At 38.2% G+C, this 23,762-nt stretch overlaps 1 protein-coding gene across 1 annotated transcript in view; it reads right to left on the reverse strand.

Annotated features, from left to right (window-relative positions):
* The window catches only part of KLHL32 (kelch like family member 32), a 268,165-nt gene that overhangs the window by 133,520 nt on the left and 110,883 nt on the right, over positions 1–23,762 (reverse strand). The window contains exon 5 of the mRNA XM_027090215.1: positions 544–651. Coding sequence (XP_026946016.1) covers positions 544–651 — 108 coding nt within the window. The remainder of the gene's footprint in view (positions 1–543; positions 652–23,762) is intronic.

Here is a 23,762-nt window from a genome sequence, read left to right on the forward strand (position 1 = left end):
TTAAAAAAAGAAAGAAAACGAATGTTCTCTGAAGATTCCTATAAATCCTATAACAATTTTAATGATGAGCAACTTTGGCTTTCAAACCATCACATTCTAATCTATTACTTGAGGCCCTGATCCTGAAATGTATGTCGAGGACAGGGTGTCAAGATGCTAGATGGAGCTCTTTACAGGTTTAGATTGTTTTTTTTTGGGGGGGGGGGGGGGGGGGAGTGTTCTTGTCTTTAAGCCAGTAAAGCCATGATTGAGTCACTGAGCTGCAGTGATGACAATGAGAATTCAAGTTATCTTCCAAACTCTTTCCCACATAATAATTCTTCAGGATATTTTAAAATTACACCAGCAAGCAACTGAGCTAAGATTAAAATATTTAAGATCAAATTATTTTACTTACCTTTCCATTATTTTAGTTGTAACCTTAAGTAGATGTAAAACGTTTTTTAACCTCAAAGTGAGTAACAAGAAAAATAACATGAATGATCTCCTCTGTTTAGGTGCAGTTAAAATGTTATGCCTCTCAGGTGACGTATGGTACCATACCTGTCCTGTGTATGCAAATTCCAGAGCTTGCTTTAAGCCGAGGCTGGTCACACCGTGTAAATTCACCTCGTCGGCACCACTTTCCACCATACAAAGACTGAACATGGCCTGAGGTGGGAGAGAAAGGAAGACAGTTACGCGACTTAAAAAGCAAGAGAACAAGACAAAGTCCTAGAGTAACTAAGAAAGAAAGAAGTTTTACAAGTTAAAGACTGATTTTGGTTTTTGAAATGCTTCTGCAAAACTTCCTTCACACAAGCCCCTGCAAATCACTTTGCTGTCCAAATAGTTACAGTAACACACAGATGGCTCTGCACACCTCACACACAGAGCGGCGCTGAATCCCACAGCTGTTCTCCGGGGTGACTTGTGTTGAGGCTCTCTCCCTGAACTCATTCTCTCGATCCTGGCGTCCCACAGCTAACTTGATATGGGTAGCAGTCCCGAACATTCTTGCCATAAGACATGGAAAGTAGTGCCTTGCCTCCTGACTTCTCTGCCCTTTTTTCTGCCTCACCTCAAGGACGCATCTCATCCTTCTCATCTGCCATAGATCACACCCTCTATTCCAGTGGTTCTCAAAGTGTGGCCCCTGGGTCAGCAACATCAGCATCTCCTGGGAACTCCTTAGAGTATAGATTTATGGAGCTCCAGCCCAGACCTACACAATCAGAAATTCAGAGTGGGACCCAGCAATCTGGGTTGTAATGGGCCATCCGAGAGACTCTGATGCTTACCTGAATTTGAGAACCACTGTCTAAGTTATTCAGTGAAACTCAATTTGCCTCCAAACCAATTCTCAAAATGGCCAACTTACTGAAAATCAGTTTGTCAAATGAAAACTTTGAAATTTAAAAAATGCAGGAATTTCCTGGTGGTCCAGTGGTTAGGACTCCACGTTTTCACTGCTGAGGTTACGGGTTAAATCCCTGGTCAGGGAACTAAGATCCTGCAAGCCATGCAGTGTGGCCAAAAATAAATAAATAAAATAAAATGAAATAAAATTTAAAAAATGAAAACTTACCAAGTTAAACAAATGAATGGGCTCCCCCCCCCCCCAAAATAAAGAAACCACACTAATTTGTACACCTTTAACAAGTTTGACTTAACAGGTAATAGAGATAATATTCAATTTTGGGTCACTCATTATGAAATACACTATTTAGAAAAGTGTACATCTATGTAGTGAAGAATTAACCTTACCCAAAGGGAGGTCTGGCCTTTGCCTTTGGTTTCTGGAAGGTAATCTAGGCCTTTGGAATATCCTGCCTGATAGGAGCATCCCTGTTTCCCGGGGCTTTGGCCACTGACAGTCTAACGATATGATTTATGACAGGAGCTTTGGTCCACACCGTAACAGCTATGACCTAGTGGGAAGCAGCCGCATAGCACAGGAAGATCAGCTCGGTGCTTTGTGACCACCTAGAGGGGTGGGATAGGGAGGGTGGGAGGGAGGAAGACGCAAGAGGGAAGAGATATGGGGACATATGTATATGTATAACTGATTCACTTTGTTATAAAGCAGAAACTAACACACCATTGTAAAGCAATTGTACTCCAATAAAGATGTTTAAAAAAAAAATAGAGGGACCAGAGACTAAAGGTATTAGTCTGACCTCCAAGAGAGGCTGGAGATGAAAGGTCAGCCACATAGGCAGTCTGTGACTGAGCACCAATAAAAACTCTGGACACCAAAAACGAGTGAGCTTCCCTGCTTGGCAGTCCTCTGTGCTTCCTGTCACAGAGCGCGGTCAGGAGGGGGTAACGCAATGACTCCACAGGCAGAAGAGGGCCAGAAGCCCCATATGTGGTTCCCTCCTGGACTCCGCCTTCTGTGTCTCTTCCCTTGGCTGATTATGATCTGCATCCTTTCCCTGTAATAAGCCACATCTGTGAGTACACAGCCTTCAGTGAGTAATGTGAGTCTTTCTAGCGCATTACCGAACATGAGAGTAGTTTCAGGAATCTCAAACTTGCAACTGGTGTCAGGAATAAGAGAAGTCTTGAAGGGATTGTCTCTTCCGATTTTGCAGTTTGGCTAACTTCTTAGAAGTAAAACAAAGATCAAAACGAACAAACAAACCAACCCTCACTGTTCTATGTGACAGTATTTAAGTTCATACCAAATCTTTTTAATTTTAAAAAGTCATTTTTTTGTTTTGCAAATGGATTAATATTCATCTTCTAGCAATTTTTTATTCTGATAAATTCATTTTTGATTCTCAAAATTCTTTACATTTTAAATTAATATGTATGGGACAAGTGGTTTTAATTGATGGTCCATTATTCTTTCTGGAGGTCCTCATTTCTATCTCACACAGTAGAGTTGTAAGTTTCATAATGAATAAGATTCTCTTTGATAACTTCTAGTTAACCTTTTAACTGTTAGAAATACACAATTTGAGAAATTTTGTAAAGAATATTTTAAATGCTTATAATTTGAGAAACTAAAAAATAACATTCAAAGTATCCTAAAGACACTGGGAGTATGTAACATGTAACATATGCAATTATATTTGCTATATTAAATAGCAGACATTCAGAATATATTTAATTCAAAAATTCACTTTATCATGAATAAATGAAATCTAACATTCCTTTAGAAGCTGTTAAAGGTGAATGGCCAATATGGTAAATTTGACAACTTGGTTAGTGAGTTGATCTGACTTCCCACTGATGCCACTGGCAGTTAAGGTTAAGAACACTAGACTCGAAGTCACATAATCCTTGGTTTAGTGAAGTACAGTGATTAGAAGCAAACACGTAACCAAACAATTCTGAGTCTGAACACTGCCAAGTGACTAGGAAAAACACATACCTTCTCTGTGATTCAGTTTTCTTATCTGAAAAATGGGGCTAAAGATTGTACCCACTTCATGAACTTTTGGAAGATTATATGATAGTACATATAAAGTACTAAATACAGTGCCTGATACATGGCAAGCTCTTAGAAAAATTTATATTTGATGATAACAATGAAATGAAGTTTCAATGAAGTTTCAATGAAGTTTCTCTTATGTATTCTCTGGTTAAAAGGATTGACATATCAGAAGTATTGGTTCTGAGTTTTGTTTGTTTTTGCTTTGTTTTGTTTTTTAAATCAAGTATAGATAAAAAATGCTATAGATAAAAAATGCTAATAGGAAACTGACTTAATGTTAAGCGGATTCTGCTTATGCATTTGTAGAAGATCTGAAATTTCAAAATTAAAAAGCATAGGTCACAATAAAAAACTTTCAATCTGTCTAATTCTAAATTTGATTCTAGATTTCGTATACCTGCTTTTAAAAGAAACTGAAAGAAACTTCAGCTGTTTTCAGTGTCCATTTTTTATTATATGAGTGTTTCAATTTTTAATATTCCCCACATTAATTTCTTTTTTCAGGTCTTCCAAGTTGTAATTGCACCTGATATGGTAACTAGCTGCTCTCCATCAACCCATATACAGAGCAGGACAGAAATGATTCAAACTGCAAAAAAATTATCTGGGTTAATGAAGTGGAAAAAGTTCCTGAGAGCAAAGGTTAAATAAGAGAACACGCGGCCAAGGGAGTTTTTTGAATCTGCTTTCATAAGGGTCTTTTGGGATTGACATGTACACACTACTATATTTAAAACAGATAACCAACAAGGACCTACTGTACAGCACAGGGAACCCTGCTCAATATTCTGTAATAATATAAATGCGAAAATAATTTGAAAAAGAATATATATATGTATAACTGAATCACTTTGCTGTACACCTGAAACTAACACAACATTGTAAATCAACTAAAGTCCAATATAAAATAAAATTTTTTTTAAAAAGCAACTATGGCAAAACTGGCATAGAACAGGTATCTGTCCTCAACCAGAGACTTGTGAACTACTGAACTTGAAACCTGGCTTAGCAGAGTTAGGGAAAGAATATAACCCCTTAAATAATGTACATACATATTTGTACATGTTTGTATAAGCAACAAAGCAACACCAAATTGGTCACTGTGGTTATGTTATAGAGTATGAACTGTAGAGGATAGGAAGAGACCATTTACATATAGTATTACTTGGATCATTACCATGAACATGTGTTACCTGTGTATTTCTAACACCGGTCTTTTGAAACTTTGTTTTATTTTTAATGTTCAGGGTTGTACAGGAAGACACATATGATTCAAATCCTGGTTCTATAACCTACTTTGTCATGTGGGCGACTTACCTTGAACATGTGACCTTTGGCTAATTTGTTAACTCTTCTGAACCTCAGGCCCTTTACCTGTACATGGGGATCATACCAACCTCACAGGGTTGTCTTGAGGTTTAGATACAATTATGCTTAATGTCAAGAGTAATACCTGGTACATAGAAGGTGTTTAATAAACAGAAATTCTTATTCTAATAATCCAGGCTGATTGTCCTACTCTCCCATGCCTCCCTTTGATCCCAATTGGAATGAGAGCTAAGAAACAAACGCCCCCCCCCCCCCCCGCCACCACCCTCTGACCAAATCCATTCCTTTCTAAGACTTTCCTATTGACGATTTTCACTCAAAATTCCTATGTCTGGCTGCAGGACTTCACGTTCACCACATACTCCTACACCCTACTTTAAGGACTGACACCATTAGAGAAACCATCACCCCTATTTCTAAAAACACCTAACTTCCATTCTGATATCATATCATAGAGTCTTAGAAATTTAATGTTACAAATTTAACATATAATTTTTAAAAATTAGAAAAACTGGTTAATTAAAAGATAAAAAGGGAGCTATTAAATCAAGGTCAATGTCTTTTAAGTTTAATAAACTTAGAAGGTACCTCAATTAGGAAACGCCTCATTGGATACCACCAAAGTGAGGAAGAACCCCAGCCATTTGACACAGCAAAACACCAGCTGCCTAGGCTGCCTAAGCTTGTGAAACAATGTCTGGAGACCTGCTAGAGACCATGGGGAAGGACAGAGACTCCTTTGGTAGCATGGGGAAGGACAGAGACTCCTTTGGTAGCAGAAAAGGTGGTAAGACCAAGGGTGCTATCTTTTAGCATCAAACTTACTGAAAAGGTAAACTGTAATATACATGAAAGTGAGTACCATATTTGTCTTCTTCACCATGGAGCCCCTAGACACTAGCACTGCATGCATGCAATAAATACAGGTCAATGAATGAATGAATGAATGAACTGAGAAACTCTTTAAAAATTCAGCTGCAATGTACAAATCCAGCTGTTGTACATTGTCATAAACAAAAATAATTCGACATAAGAAAGAATTTTCTGGATATAAGGTGTTTTAGACACTGGGATTAAAAAGTAATGAAAGTTAAGCAGAAAGAATATCTACCAAATGAGTTCAAAGCTAGACATTTAGAAAAAAGTAAGAACATATGGCAATGTCCTCTATTAAGCCACAACATTCTGCCAAGGCATGGGAGGGTTCTGCTTAGAAATAGGAAAACACTGCAGAGACTCCTTCTTGGTTCACACTGTTTTGTCTTTGGGAGAGCCTTAGCCAGGCTGAGATTTACAGTCATCACAGCTTACTTTGGGCTGATAATGTACTGCAACCACCACAAATCTTTCTAATGGAAAACCCAGTTTGTGAGGACGCAATCCCCTTTAAGTGCCTACCACAGAGAGAGTTGTGGATTTATAGCGCCACTCCTCCTGTACTTCATACAGAAATGACACAAGTTGAGTCCTAAAATCACAGTACATGAATTAAGTTTCCTTGGGTCACATGAGTTGTCACGCAGTCATAAGATGAGCTACAACCAATTTTAGGTTGGTATATTATGCCACACAACTGACCGATAGCAATTCTACTACAACCTCCAAGGTAAGTAGAATGACGGATGATAGACTTTGTGAAGCACTTAAAGTTGGTGAAATATGATCTTTTTTACCTGGTAAACTACACATAGCTTTGGAGTTGCACTGGATATGGGCAAGATGTACTGTGAATCCGCATTTGATTAGGAACACAAGTGATTTCACAGATGAAATAACTGGATTGTTTGGGGGCACATTCAACCCTTATCTTTTATGAGAGAGATAAGTAAAAGTAAACAAACATGTTTTAGGAAGTTATTGAAAAGAGCAACTTGCAATGATTGTGGCAGATCCAGCCTGATCCCCTATGCCTTTTATATGTTATATAATTAGTGATGTTTACAATGGCCATGAGGCATTACAGAGATATGAGCTAACCTCTGAATTAACAAAGATTACATTTTGCTCAATTTAGTGTTAATGGTGATTATCCTTTATTGCATTTTGGTTATACCTCACATATAAAATAGGCAGTAAATCTCAGTTAATGAGACTGTTCAATTAACCACAATAGCCCATTTCCCTGACATTAAAGAGAAAAGGGTCCTGACCACAGTTGAACTGTACTATTTACCTTTTTTATCTCACAAATGCAAAAGCAATCCAATCCTTTTGAGGTGCTTAATGGCCTGAAAGAGTGGGGATGCTTGACTGAAGGGTATTTTTCCTCTATACATTTATAGCTGTTTTAATTGTCCCTCAAACAATATAGTAATACTCTCAGAGAATAAAATGTCATGACAAATAAAAACAGTAAGGTTATATTACTATAAATATAATTAGGCATAAAAATTAATATTTCTGAAATACCAGTTTCCCCTCACCTTAACCATATAAAGAAAAATCTACCTTATATGCTAAAAACTGTGAAACATTTTGGTTTCCCCACATCTTCAAATATGTAGCCTGTTTATTCAAAGAATCTAACTGTATTTCACAGCTTCGCTCTTGGCACAGTTACTTCTTAAATTTAACTGCATAGTGATAATGAGCCCTTGAAAACCAGCATGATTACGGCCTATCCTATTTCTCCTTAGAATTCTCCTCCTCCTAGATGTGGCCATATTTCAAACTACTTAGGTCTTCTGGGGGAGTATGGAATGGAATGGAAAAAGGACACAAATCAAGTTGTTCTTTTCTTAGCTAAAGGGATAGGACATATGATGGCCAGAAACTGTTGCCCAGCATGAAATCAGGTTATTCACGTACGGTATTTATCTTTATCACCTGTTAGGTACTCTGGAAAATGACACCCACACATCTGGCTTTAGTGTTGGGTCACCCTCTCAGATCCCTCATTCCTCTGGTGCTTCCCTTACTTTCTAGTCTATAGTTATATCCCATGGGTATGGGATTTCAATACTTCACTACCCCCCATGTAGAGAAATCCATTATTCAGGGGCTTCCCTGGTGGCGCAGTGGTTGAGAGTCCGCCTGCCGATGCAGGGGATGCGGGTTCGTGCCCCGGTCCGGGATGATCCCCGGCCCATGCCGCGGAGTGGCTGGGCCCGTGAGCCATGGCCGCTGGGTCTGCGCGTCCGGAGCCCGTGCTCCGCAACGGGAGAGGCCACAACAGTGAGAGGCCCGCGTATCGAAAAAAAAAAAAGAAATCCATTATTTTATCTTTAACTATCTTTCAGATATTTAGGGATAGCACTTTTCCTTTTCCTTATTGAATATACTTGGTAGGCTATTGTTGGATGAATTTTCCTATGTAGAGACCTTTTGGTCTATCCTCATATGGCAGCCAGTGGCACTATCTTGCCTTTCAAAATCTACTAAGGGCACAATGACTAAGACCAAACATGGATTTCCTGCATTTTGACAACTGTCCTAAGGCAGAATTTGGGGTCCGCGTGAAGGAGTGACCAAGCAGATGTGATACAGATTCTACAGAGTGAAGTAAGTCAGAAAGAGAAAAACAAATATTGTATATTAACGCATATATGTGGAATCTAGAAAAATGGTACAGATGAACTGGTTTGCAAGGAAGAAACAGAGACACAGATGTATATGGACACCAAGGAGGGAAAGCTGGGGGGGAGCTGGTGGAATGAATTGGGAGATTGGGATTGACATATATACACTAATATATATAAAATAGATAACTAATAAGAACTTGCTGGGCTTCCCTGGTGGCACAGTGGTTGAGAGTCTGCCTGCCGATGCAGGGGACATGGGTTCGTGCCCCGGTCTGGGAAGATCCCACATGCCACGGAGCAATTAGGCCCGTGAGCCACAGCTGCTGAGCCTGCGCGTCTGGAGCGTGTGTTCCGCAACAAGGGAGGCCGCGACAGTGAGAGGCCCGCACACCGCGATGAAGAGTGGCCCCCGCTCGCCGCAACTAGAGAAAGCCCTCGCACAGAAATGAAGACCCAACACAGCCAAAAAAAATAAAATAAAATAAATTAATTAATTTTAAAAAAAAAGAATGTCAAGGCAACCCAATCAAAAATTGGGCAGAAGACATGAATAGACATTTCTCCAAAGAAGCCATACAGATGCAAATTAAAACAATGAGCTATCCCCTCCCACCTACCAGAATGGCTATCAACAAAAAGTCTACAAACAACAAATGTTGGCGAGGATATGGAGAAAAGGGAACCCTTGTACACTGTTGATGAGAATGTAAACTGGTGCAGACACTATGGAAAACAGTATGGAGTTTCCTCAAAAAACTAAAAATAGAACTACCACATGTTCCAAGAATTCCATTCCTGGATATATATCTGGAAAAAATGAAAACACTAATTCGAAAAGATACATGCACCCCAATGTTCACAGCAGCACTAGGTACAATAGTCAAGACATGGAAGCAACCCAAGTGCCCGTCAACAGACAACTGGATTAAGAAGATGTGGTATATATATACAATGCAATATTACTCAGCCATTGAAAAGAATGAAATACTGCCATTTGTAGCAACACGGATGAACCTAAAGAGTATTATGCTTAGTGAAATAAGTCAGTCAGAGAAAGAAAAATACTGTATGATATCACTTATATGTGGAATCTGAAAAATAATACAAATGAATGTATATGTAAAACAGACTCACAGATAAAGAAAACAAACTAGTGGTTACCAAAGGGGAGAGAGATGGGGAAAGAGACAAATTAGGGGTATGGGATTAACAGATACAAACTGCTATATATAAAATAGGTAAGCAACTATACTGTATAGCACTGGGAATTATAGCCATTATCTTGTAGTAACCTATAATGGAGAATAATCTGCAAAAATACTGTATCACTATGCTGTATATCTTAAAATTTTAACCGCAAATTTCAACAGTTCCTCTTTCATTTTTAATGTCCTCCCTTAATATCTTTTTCTTCAACATGCTAACATAAACACAGGCACCCAGTCCAGCTGTGCCATCTCTTTTCAATCTTTCATTTTATTCATCACTTTGGTTTGACAGCTGCGAGTCAGGCAATACACATTGGAGCCACTCGCCCCCTGTTAGGCATTCACACACAGGAGGGCAAGAGGCCCGGCTAACACATGGTTTCCTCTAACTCCATTAGTTGCTAAGCAACCACTTCACTTGAACCTTCCTGATCCAAGGCAGAACAGGACAGTTTAATATGAAGTGTTCAGGTCATCCCATTGCTCACGTTTACCCCTTCTGCAAACACATCTGATGCTTTGTCCATGCAGGCTACATGAAAAGTCTCTACATCTTACAAAATGGGGAAAAAAAGAGTTTAAGAATAATCCACAAGAGCTGAAATACCTTTCAAAAGTAAACAGATGAAGAACTTCTTTTAATCCTATGAAAATGTATATATGCATAGATATATAATTTTTAAAGTGATATGAATGATTTGATATGAACATCTCTCATATGACTTTAGAGTCACATCTCTCTAAATGAGAAGAATACTGGTAATTCAACCCTTCAGGAATCCAGGCATGCAAGCCCCAAACCCAATCAACATCAGATGAGCTAATTAAAAGCAACTGATTCAGCAAGCAGCTGGATCATCCCAGAGTGGACAACTCATTTTGAATCCGTTTTTTTGTTTTTTGCTTTTTGTTTTTTTTGCGGTACGCGGGCCTCTCACTGTTGTGGCCTCTCCCGTTGTGGAGCACAGGCTCTGGACGCGCAGGCTCAGCAGCCATGACTCATGGGCCCAGCAGCTCCGCGGCAATGTGGGATCTTCCTGGACCGGGGCACGAATCCGCATCCCCTGCATCGGCAGGTGGACTCTCAACCACTGCGCCTCCAGGGAAGCCCTGAATCAGTTTTTTATAACAATGATAAACAGAAGCAGGGCATCTCTATACATTCCAATAATTTTTTACAATGATTCATCAGATTCACATGATTAGCCACTTTGTCCCTCTTTTATAAAACATCCGTCTTTGCTCAATACTTAATCTCCAAAGGTTTAAAATTTTCATCAGCTTCATTATCCTTCAAACATGTGTTCTTGTTCTTTCCGCGGAAGCTAAGGTTGACTGTATTACTGTGATTAAATAAGCATTAGTGAAATTGTGATTTTAAATAAAGCAGCATGAAAGTCATAATTTAAAAGTCAAAAGTCATAATTTAAAATTTAAAAGCATAAAAAAAATATGGCAGAAAAAGCGAAAAAAATCTTTCAATACAAACTTAACTACATATAAAGAGCTTAGCACAATAACTGCAGAGAGTAAATGATAAAAAATTAGCTATTATTATTACAAGAATTTATCTAGCTTCATAGTATTTATATTCAGTAGAAGTGAACCAGTTTAAATAAAGGAATAAAATGCAGATCAGAGTTCACCATTCTCCATTCACTATAATGAACACAGTGCACTAACAGCACAATAATGAAATTATTAGTTACCTAATCTGAAACGTTAATGATTTCTCTGGCATTGATGCAAATCATTTTAAAAGAGGATGTGACAAAGATTGTTTAGAGGCTCTCAGTTTTCTATTTAAAAAGGAAATAACATTTGATCACTACCACTATTAACTGGTACTTCGCCTTGAATTGACAAAGGGAATACTGTTTATAATGAACGTGTTCAGTTTCAAAAGGAAATTATGAATCCATTTTCATTTAAAAAACAAAACAAAACCCCACACACATACTCCTATCCCACAGTATATCTAAAAGCAGCCTTCTCCTAGTTATTCAACGACTACAGCTTCTATAACAGACAGATGTGTAGCTGTTCATTGTCAGCCAGGCAATTAATGCTTATCGAACATCCACCGGGTGTGAGGCTCCCTAACACACTGTCTATAAAATGTCAGATTGACTGCTTAATTTGGCTTTGCTGAATGTCAAGCCCATCGTTAATGATGCTATGTTTTTCTGGCTAAATTTAAAAGCTAGTTCATGAGGCCTCTTCTTGGCTGATATTAACTAAATGACTAATCAGCAGATACAGGTTGCAGAATGCCAACATCTACTCACAGACAACACATGATTATCACTGAGGTGAGAAACTGAACACATTTTCAACTGTGGGTAATTTTTGTCTATTTCTATGGTTCCTTGGAACTATGTTTGTTTGTAGATTGTTTTTAAAGTCACAACTGCCTTAAGAAAAGAAAAATCTATTGCAGCACTTTAGGTGCCTCTTCTGAACCAGATTCTGGTATTTTTGGAGTTACAAATTGAAGGGAAGCAACCAAACACTACCACATTAAGTCCCAACTAATTAGCCAAGGACTCTAAAACTTATGAGTACCTAGCTGTCCAGTTTTCCTGGGCTCTTAATTCCCTATTGGCTTCAGGTGATACTGCATATGTCAGACTAGGCCAGTTGGATCCAAGAAAACAGCAAGATGTCTGCTGGGCCACAAGTCTTTTGGATTCAGCATTTAAGTTTCCTTTCCAGCAGTACACATCCACTAAGAATCTAAGAAGTTCTATGTTGGGGAATTGGTATAACCATCACTCTCCTAGTTTTTAACTCAACTTCAGCATCAGCAATGTCATATTCTCAAGTGTGAGAAGAAAACAGAGTCAGTGCCCTAGTGTCTCTGAGCCGTCCTTCTGCTCCCCACCTTCACACCAGCTATTATACAGAAGATCGGTATGGATAATAACAAAAATATTATTCAGTCTTCATGAAAATCACTTTTACTTGTGAAAGTTGAAACAGGTATCACTGCTCAGTTCTGTATTTACAACTGTACCTGTGGACCCAGGTATCCTTGTCACAGCTGAATAAATCCCAGAGGTGAAAAAGCTTTTGCTGACTGGACCTATGACTCCAAAAGTTTAAAAAAACTAAATGGTGGCTTTTTGTCTTTACAATTTTATAGCTGCATAAGTACTACATAAATATAGTCTTCTTTAAAAATAAGGTTAAAGTCTTACTTCCTAAGAAAGTAATATTTGAGCAAAGATCTGGAAGGGGTAAGGGAGCAAGTTATGTACTATCTAGGAGAAGAGTAATGCAGGCAGAGGGAACAGCTGTGCAAAGGCCCTGAGGTGACAGCATGCCAGGCATGTCTGGGAAACAGCAAAGAGGCCAGTGTGATGGGAGTGGAGAGAGAAAGGGCAAGAGTCATAGGAAGGAGGCCTAATGAGGTAGAATCACGTAGACCAAAAGACATTGGCTTTTACTCTGAATGAAAGCGGAAATCATCAGAGGGTGTTGAGCAGAAGTGATATAATCCAACTTGCTTTCAATAAGATCACTGGGGCTGAAGTACTGAAATAGACTCCAAGGACTCAAGGATTAAAGTAGGAAGATAATGTAGGAGGATACTGCAAAACTCTAGGCCAAAATGATCCTGGCTTGCACCAGGGTGGTAGGAGCAGAAGTGGTTGGAGTCTGAATATATTTTGAAAGTAGAGCCATGGAGCGTGCTGGTAGTTTGGATGCAAGAGAAAGGAGTCATGAATTACCCAGCAGTTTGGGGCCTGCACTAACTATAGAGTCACTGTTAAACTGAAATGGAGAACACTGTGCAATAAGCAGGTTTGTGGGAAGAAATTGGGAGCTTGATTGGACACAGATTTGTGATGCCTCTTAAACATCCAAGAAGAGATGCTGAGCAAGCAATTGGATATACAAGTTATGGATTTTAGAGGAGGGTCCATTCTGGAGATATAAATTTTGAATTCATTATCTGTGATGATTGAGTTTATCTGTCAACTTCATTGGGTCACAGGGAGCCCAGATATTTTGTCAAACATTATTCTGTGTGTTTCTGAGAAGGTGTTTCTGCAAGAGATTAACATTTGAATTGACAGAGTAAAACAGATTGCCCACCCTAATGCAGGTGGGCCTCATACAATCAGTCGAAGGTCTGAATAGAACAAAAGGCTGAGTAAGAGAGGATTCTCTCTGCCTGACTGCCTTCAAACTGAGATGCTGGTTTCTTCCTGCCTTTGGACACAAACTGAAACATTGGCTCTTCCTGGGTCTCAAGCCTATAACTTACAGACTGAAATTACATCTTGGGTCTCTAGCTTGCTGACTGTATAGATCCTGGGACTTGACAGCCTCTGTAATTACATAAGTCAATTCCTTATAATAAATCTCTTTATATATATAAAATCCTATTGGTTCTGTTTCTATGGAGAACCCTAACTAATATATCACTTTATATTATATATATGTATTATAAATATGTGTGTGTGCATATATATACATATATGTAAAGCCATGAGACAGTATGAGATTATCATGAAAGCCACTGTAGACATAGAAGAAGTGTAAGGACTGAGTCTGGGCCACTCCAATTTTAAGAAGTTGGGGAGATGAGGCAAAACCAGCAAAGAATATTGAGAAGTAGCAGTCAATAAGTGGGATAAAAACTTGAAAAACCCAAAAGCCAAGTGAAGAAAGTGCTTCAAGGAACAAGAAGGAATTGAGATGCTGTGAGTTAGCAAAAAGAAGACTGGAAATGGATCATTGGATCTGGCTGTATTTTATTGACAATTTTTGTATCTATGCTTATAAATGAGATTAGGTTATCATTTCTTTTGCTGCCCCTGTGCTTTGGTAACAGAATTATGTTAGCCTTATAAAATTAGGTGTGTAACTTTCTATTTTCTTCCAGACTTTAGAACAGGTTTATGGGAAATAGCTGTTACATAAAGAGTTAGTAGTACTGGCATGTAAAAAATCTGGCCCATTGCCTTTCTGAGAAGGTGCATAGCTACTTTGACTACTGCCCCAATTTCTTTTTCTTCCCTTTTCTTTTGGTTCAATTGTGGTAATTTATATTTTCCTAGAAATATATTCACCAACATTCTGGTGTTTATGAGTATGAAGTTTCTATGGTTTCTATCTATCTATTTATTTATTATTGGGTCTTCCTTGCTGCACATGAGCTTCCTCTAGTTGCAGCAAGTGGGGGCTACTCTTCGTTGCACTGAGCAGGCTTCTCATTGCAGTGGCTTCTCTTGTTGCAGAGCAGGGGATCTAGAGCGTAGGCTCAGTAGTTGTGGCGCACGGGCTTAGTTGCTCTGCAGCATGTGGGATCTTCCTGGACCGGGGCTCAAACCCATGTCCCCTGCGTTGGCAGGCAGATTCTTAACCACTGCACCACCCGGGAAGTCCCTTTATGGTTTCTTTGATAATCATTTTTCCTTTCTTCACCTCTAAATGTCACCTTTTTCATTTTATATAAAAAATTTTTCAATTTTTATATATCACCTCTTCCTTTTGTACAATTCTTAAAGTTGGCCAAAGTTTACCTAAATAACTCATACTCTAAAAATAGTTCAAGAATATTTGATATAAAAATATATATGTATGCTATTTCATGAATACTTGCTTTTATCCTTATTTCCTTCCAGCTATTTTATTAGGGTTTATTTTATAATTTCAGCTTTTGGAGTTGAAAGCATAGTTTATCATTCTAGATCTTCCCTACTTTTAAATAAATGCACCAAGGCTTGGAAAGGACACTTGATGTGGCCCCCAGATCCCTCTTTAATGAAGAATCTGTGGTCCCAGCTGCTGGGAGAACTGTGGGCAGACAGACTTCAGCTGCCAGCCTCTTCAGGGATTGCCCAGCTGCTGAGAGTGCCTTGTCCAGGTCCTGCCCCTTCCTGGGTAGCCCACATTCAATGAGTGATCAGTGCAAGAATATAAAGTCCTGGCCACCTTGGCCCAACACTGAATGGCATTTTAGCTCCAGAGTTCCCTGTGGAGTCAGCTGAGACTGCTGGTGGGCTGGCATCAAAGATCAACTTCTCCTAAATCCTGCCTTCTCCATCTCCCTCTGCAGGTGTTGATTCCAAAGTCTTCTTCCCAGGGAACCCAAACTGCAAAGAAGGCTATAATTGTGCTTCTTCAAATTCATGTTAAGAACAATGCTTTAATTTCTATTCAGTTTTAAATATTTTGCAATTTTGACATTGATTTCCCTTTTAACTCATGAATTATTGAGTGCTTTTTAAGAAAAAAATTGCAAGTACATGGGGGGTAAGGTCATTAACTTTGTTACTGATTTCTGATTGTAATGAGTTCATTATGACCTACTTTACAGTTTTTACAGCTACTCCGTATGTGTTGAGAATGTGTGTATCCAGATCCTCTAGCTACATTTTCATTATTTTTTAGTCTACATGATCTGTCGGTTTCAAAGAGAAGAGTATTAAAAATCTCCCACTATGACTGAGGATTTGTTGATTTATGCTTATGATCCTATAATTTTCCTAATATATTTTGAAGCTTTATTAAGTGGATATAGGTTCATAACTGTTACTTTCTTGATGGACTGTTACTTTGGTCAGCACAGAATATCACTTTTTGTCCCTTCTAATTCTGTTCTTCTTAAATTCTAGTCTGTGCCATATTAATATTATTATAAATACTTTGTTAGTGTCTAATATATTTTTCTGAGGTATGTTTTTTACAAACAAAATGTTCTTAGATTTATATGTTTAATCAATCCGAGTTTGTTCCTTTCAATGAATTACTTTGAACAGCTCGCATATATTCTTATTACTAAGCATTACTAAAATATTTGGTTTAACTTCTGCCATCTTATGCTGTGCTATAATTTTTCATATTTTTTGTTTCTTTTTTTACTTTGTACATATGTATCAATGAAAGAAGTTTTCTTCATTCGGTATTAATTATAATTAATGGAAAAACCTCTTTCTGATTATATCAATAACCATTTTCCACACTGTCATAGTTTCATCCATCTGTTGAATTTGTTGATAATTCTGTATTAATTAAGGTAATGTGACATTAGGTAGTTTTATAACAGATAAAACCCAAATTCCCATGGCTTCACTCACTCATGACACATGCCAGTGTGAGTATCCCTAGGTAAGCCACTATGTATGTGTTTTTTTAGGGCCCAGGGTCCTTTTATCTTAGGGCTCTGCTCTCCTCTGAGTCCTTTCAATTTGGCTTATAGACAGAGAAGACGACTGTGGAGCGGGCACACCTGCTCATAACCACTTTGCCCTGTAAGCAACTCATACCTTTTCTCCATACGCTTTTGGCAAGAACGAGTCCCGTGGTCCCACCTAGAAGCAAGGGGTGTTAGAAAATGAAGTCCCTGACTGAGTAGACACTTCTAAGCAACAACTCCAGAAGGAAAGGGTATTAGCTGGCTGTCTCTGCCACATTCTGGTTTCTACACCTTGCTGAATCATTTGGTTTGTCTATCACTACTTCAAACACAGAAAACCCTGGCCCCTTAGCACAGCACAATTCATTTCTCTATGCTTCATGCTTTTGCCCACTTAATCCTTGCATGAGTCCCAACCTTCTGTTTTGTGTTTGGCATTATCCGTTCCATCAGCACTTCTCCAGAATGGGATGCTACCAGCACCTTTACATATAGGTAAGCATACCAGTTACTCTCGCAATGATGAGAGCATTCCCTCTGTTGGCCTAAACCTTGGATAAGAACCCTGGGAATACAGAAATCTCCCATTGGAATTAGCTTTGCCATCTGTCTCTGAGCTCAAGTAAAATCTTTTAGACACAACACGGCTTTGCTTGTTAATCCCCTAAATCCCAAACACACCTACTTACTTCTTGACGGTTACATCTATCAGTGTTTACAGTTTATTTTGCTATGTTTTCACTGCCTTTTAATTTAACTTTAAATCCTTTTTGCTAAACTGCTATAGCAACATACGTGATTTCACCATTAAAAAAAAGCCAATTGTACTACATACAATAATCTAAACATAATGATCTAAAAAGAATACATTTCTCTTAACTAAAAATTTAACTAACTATTCTCCAACCACCATGAAAGAGTTGTAATGTTTAAATTAACTGTATGAAAAGTACCAAGATGAAAAAATGAATGTAAGTATTTTTATGGGAATTAAGTGTTAAGACTGTTTCATTTACATGAAGATAGTCAACTGAGTAAAGGTGAAAAGACATTTTTCCTATTCCAAAATAATATCCAAAAGCCAACTTTATTAAAAGTTAATTTAACATGGGTTTTGTCTGAGAAAAATCTTTAAAAATGTTCCATTTATCCAACTGATAAATTATCAACATGTGTTTCAAAGTCTACTCACTATAAAGCCAAAGTGTGCATTTATTGTTTAGGGAGAGACTCTTAAGGGGAAGATCAGTGAAAAAAGATAAAAGGAAAATGAAGAAAAGAGAGAATGGTGATACAAAGTAAAACAGACAGATGCATAGAGATCCAGAAACAGCCAGACAGCAAATTAGAAAAAAAAATGCAGAAAGGCAAAGAGAGTGCTGTGGACCAACAGATGTACCTACCACTTACAGTTATTCAAACAAAGGAGAGAAAAATGAGTTGAACTTCCATGTAGTAACAACTCTAGGACTTCCTTTGTGGCACAGTGGTTAAGAATCCGCCTGTCAATGCAGGGGACACGGGTTCGAGCCCTGGTCCAGGAAGACCCCACATGTTGCAGAGCAACTAAGTCTGTGTGCCACAACTACTGAGCCTGAGCTCTAGAGCCCGCAAGCCACAACTACTGAGCCTGTGTGCCACAACTACTGAAGCCTGCGCACCTAGAGCCCATGGTCCACAGCAAGAGAAGCCACCGCGATGAGCCCGCGCACCGCAACGAAGAGTAGCCCCCACTCACCGCAACTAGAGGAAGCCTGCGCGCAGCAACGAAGACCCAATGTAGCCAAAAATAAATGAATAAAATAAATAAAGTTACTAAAAAAGACCCCCAAAGAACCTTGGGTTCTTTTATGATAGCTACTATGGCTATTCTGCAACTATAAGCAAAATGGCATGTTGCTTCTTTGTACATAATACCAAAAAATTCATATGCTCACTCAATAACTATTAGTTGAGTGCCTACTATATGCTATGCTCTCTTAGAAGTGTTGCAGGTTTAGCAGTGAATAAGAAAGACAAAAATCTCTGCCCTGATAATGCTTTCAAGTGGAACTGAGTTAGCTGTCTACAGAATGGAGGTGTCTTTCCTCAGCTGTGGAGTAACTTTTCAACCTAACTGCCAATTACTTAAATTGCCAATCATTTCCTTTAACCTGGTTTTCAGTTTCTGACAGTGTTAAAAAAGCTGCAACCTTGAATACATTTATCACTACAGTCCTAGTTAGTACACAAAAAAGCTAGAATGTTCAATATTACATTCTGTGTTCTGTTTCACTACTGTAGTACTCTCCAAATTTTTTTGTGTCCTTTTTTAAAAAATTTTTATTAGAGTATAGTTGATTTACAATGTTGTATTAGTTTCAGGTGTACAACAAAGTGAATCAGTTATACATATATACATATATCCACTCTTTTTTAGATTATTTTCCCATATAGGTAATTACAGAGTATTGAGTAGAGTTCCCCGTGCTATACAGTAGGTCCTTATTAGTTATCCATTTTACACATTGTAGTGTGTATATGTCAATCCCAATCTCCCAATTTGTCCCTCCCCTCCCCCACCCCCTGGTAACCGTAAGTTTGTTTCCTACATCTGTAACTCTATTTCTGTTTTGTAGATAAGTTCATTTGCACCCTTTTTTAGCTTCCACATATAAGTGATATCATATGATATTCGTCGTTCTCTGTCTGACTTACTTCACTTAGTACGACAATCTCTAGGTCCGTCCATGTTGCTGCAAATGGCAACATTTCATTCTTTTTTATGGCTGAGTAATATTCCATTGTGTATATGTATAATACCACATATCCTTTATCCATTCCTCTGTTGATGGACATTTAGGTTGCTTCCATGTACTGGCTATTGTAGATACTGCTGCAGTGAACACTGGGGTGCATGTATCTTTTCAAATTATAGTTTTCTCTGGATATATGCCCAGAAGTGGGATTTCTGGATCAAATGGTAGCTCTATTTTTAGTTTGTTAAGGAACCTCCATACTGTTCTCCATAGTGGCTGCACCAATTTACATTCCACCAACAGTGTAGGAGGGTTCCCGCTTCTCAACATCCACTGCAGTATTTACTGTTTGTAGATTTTTTGATGATATGGCCATTCTGACTGGTGTGAGGTGATACCTCATTGTAGTTTTGATTTGCATTTATCTAATAATTAGTGACGTTGAGCATCTTTTCAGGTATTTGTTGTCCATCTGTACATCTTCTTTGGAGAAATGTCCATTTAGATCTTTCACCCATTTTTTGATTGGGTTGTTTGTTTTTTTGATATTGAGCTGCATGAGCAATTTGTATATTTTAGAGATTAATTCCTTGTCAGTTGCTTCATTTGCAAATATCTTCTCCCATTCTGAGGCTTGTCTTTTCATTTTGTTTACAGTTTCCTTTGCTGTGCAAAAGCTTTTAAGTTCTCCAAACTTTTTCATTGTACAAACATGGTTTGAGCAGGAGCCTTAATATTTATATATTTGTAAATTATGTAGATATATGCCAATCTGTTACACACATTATAAAACAAACCCCAAAGCAGAAATTAAATTGATATAAAAATTTACTGACAGTAAGGTTTCCCCCACATCCCCAGGGCTCATCTGCACTCTGAGGGGTACACAAAGCTCCAGGTGAGAAACCACTGCACTTATGCTAATTTTTCACACTTTTAAACTTTATGACAGCAAACTTATAAACTAACCCTTTATCCATTTTGACAAATATTGTGACAAAAGGGAAAATTAATCTAACTCGATAAGTCACAGAAAGTTGCAAAGTTGGCTTAATTCCCATAGTTTGCTGTTTTCTTCCTTTGCCTCAGTAGGTGATAAACATTTCAGCTCTGGGCACACTGAAAAATTAACATAAATTCTGATTGAAGATTTTTGTGGCGCTTATATCAAAAGATTGAATAACTTCTTAATAAACACTTACACCATTTACTAAATGTTACTTTATCCTTCCATAGAATCAAAAGGCCTTATTGGGTCTTTCATTGCTAGACTTGGTGTGTGTGTGTATGTGTGTGTGTGTGTGTGTGAATATGTGTGTGTGTGTGTGTGTGTGCACACATCAGGGACTTTCTTATTAATAACAAAAATACTACCCAGCATTGGTGTAGCTATTTTTATTCTTTTCTAATCACTGACATTTAATAATCTCAGCACATTTTTTTAATGAGATAACAGAGCAGGTACTATTATCCCAATTTTACAGACAGAGAAACTAAGGCACAAATGGTGAAGTAATTTTCCTAAGATAATATGGCAAGTTAACAATAGAGAGAGACAACCCTCAGAATGGGAGAAAATATTTGCAAATGAAGCCACTGACAAAGGATTAATCTCCAAAATTTACAAGCAGCTCATGCAGCTCAATAACAAAAAAACAAATAACCCAATCCAAAAATGGGCAGAAGACCTAAATAGACATTTCTCCAAAGAAGATATACAGATTGCCAACAAACACATGAAAGAATGCTCAACATCATTAATCATTAGAGAAATGCAAATCAAAACTACAATGAGATATCATCTCACAACAGTCAGAATGGCCATCATTAAAAATCTAGAAACAATAAATGCTGGAGAGGGTGTGGAGAAAAGGGAACACTCTTGCACTGCTGGTGGGGATGTGAATTGGTACAGCCACTATGGAGAACAGTATGGAGGTTCCTTAAAAAACTACAAATAGAACTACCATATGACCCAGCAATCCCACTACTGGGCATATACCCTGAGAAAACCATAATTCAAAAAGAGTCATGTACCTAAATGTTCATTGCAGCTCTATTTACAATAGCCAGGAGATGGAAACAACCTCAGTGTCCATCATCGGATGAATGGATAAAGAAGGTGTGGCACATATATACAATGGAATATTACTCAGCCATAAAAGGAAACGAAATTGAGCTATTTGTAATGAGGTGGATGGACCTAGAGTCTGTCATACAGAGTGAAGTAAGTCAGAAAGAGAAAGACAAATACCGTATGCTAACACATATATATGGAATTTAAGAAAAAAAAAATGTCATGAAGAACCTAGGGGTAAGACAGGAATAAAGACACAGACCTACTAGAGAATGGACCTAAGGATATGCGGAGGGGTATGGGTAAGCTGTGACAAAGCGAGAGAGTGGCATGGACATATACACACTACCAAACGTAAAATAGATAGCTAGTGGGAAGCAGTCGCATAGCACAGGGAGATCAGCTTGGTGCTTTGGAACCACCTAGAGGGGTGGGATAGGGAGGGTGGGAGGGAGGGAGACGCAAGAAGGAAGAGATATGGGAACATATGTATATGTATAACTGATTCACTTTGTTATAAAACAGGAACTAGCACACCATTGTAAAGCAATTATACTCCAATAAAGATGTAAAAAAAAAAAAATAGAGAAGATTCTAAAACAAATTCGCCTAACACTACTAGCTCAGTGTGCTTTCCTGATACCAAACTGCTCTGATATCCTAACTACTGAAATTTGCATCTTCTACTATGGCACACAATTTCACAAATCTGTTCCTCATAAAGTACCAGGACCGTTATTCCCCACAGGGTTTATTTTAAAAGCACTTATTATACTTCACTTATTTAAAGGAATGGGGATATCCTTTTCTCACAAAATCACAAGTCATAGGATTTCTTCTATATAAGGTTACAAAACTCACTGGTCACACACCATCCGAGGGCACAGTGGTCTCTTGTTATTACAAGGCAACGCTGAAACATCAAAAAGGGGCTCCTTTTGAATTATGGTGCTGAGGAAGGAATAGTAAAAAATAATAACCGCAGCTATAATAATAATTAAGTTTTCTACACCAATATGTCAAATCCATTTGACTCTTCTGATATCTTGCTTTGAGATAAAGAAATACAGTTACTTCTTATTCAGTGGTCCCATATATAGTTTAATTGTTCTTCAAATCTGAGACCTATGATTGTGTCATTTCCCAACATTATCAGGCAGCGTCTATGAGATCAGGGCTACAGCAATAATAGTAAGCGAAACCACACCTGAAAATTCACAAAAACATCAAGGGAAAAATCACTTCAGCTAGCTATTGTTAAGATGCTTATATCAGTATCCTACTGTTGCTGTGATAAATTACCACAAACTTAGTGGCTTAAAACAACACAAATCTGTTATCTTACAGTTCTGGAGGTCAGAAGTCCAAAATGGGTTTCACCAGGCTAAAATGAAAGTGTCAGCAGGACTGTGTTCCTCCCAGAGGCTCTCTAGGAAGAATCTGTTTCCCTGACTTTTCCAGCTTCTAGAGGCTGTGACGTCCCTTGGCTTGTGGCCCCTTTCGTCAAAGACAGCCATCACATCACCTCAACCTTTGCTTCCATTGTCACATCTCCTACTCTGACTCTTCTGACTCCCTCTTCCGTCTTTTAGGGACCCTCATGATTACAGCAGGCCCAGCTGTATAATCCAGGATAATCTCTCACCTCAAGGTCCTTAACTTCATCACATCGGCAGAGTCCCTCTGCCATGCAGGGGAACACTCCCAGGCTCCAGGGATTAGGACATGGACATCTTCGGGGCCATTATTCTGCCTACCACAATGCTCGTATCTAATGGCGACCAACAGAAAATTTTCTGAGGTCCACACAGCTTGGTGTCATGGAAAATTTAGGGAGTTTGGAGGCATGTGGACCTAGGCTGGGATTTGGACTCTGACATGCAGCAGTTGTTCAAACTTTAATTATTCAACAGTAAGCAAGCTCAATTTCCTTGCCTGTAAAGTTGCTGTAAATGTCTACATTTGACAGTTATTGGGGGATTAAATGAAGATAAGGAATGTGAATACACACTGTACTAAAGCTAGTAAACAAATAGAGATGTTAAACGAATGACATAAATAGATAAATGTTTAGGTTTTGCAGTTTGAATAAAAATCGTTACTTCCTTAGTAAGGAATATATTCATTTCCTGGCCAATACTATTAATATTCTTTTCCCTTAAGTAGTTTCAAATAAGTTTATTTTAACATTTAAATAACTAGAGGATTCATTTGCAATGATCCTGATGCTTAATTTTAATTCAAGATAAAAGATTGATCTGAAAAACAAAACTTCAGTGAGTTGGGGTTTTAGAAGAATTTATATAGAGTTTTTA

Source organism: Aethalodelphis obliquidens, unplaced genomic scaffold (genome assembly GCF_003676395.1).
Source record: "Aethalodelphis obliquidens isolate GAN/ISIS:26980383/991018 unplaced genomic scaffold, ASM367639v1 scaffold3, whole genome shotgun sequence".
NCBI classification, from domain to species: domain Eukaryota; kingdom Metazoa; phylum Chordata; class Mammalia; order Artiodactyla; family Delphinidae; genus Aethalodelphis; species Aethalodelphis obliquidens.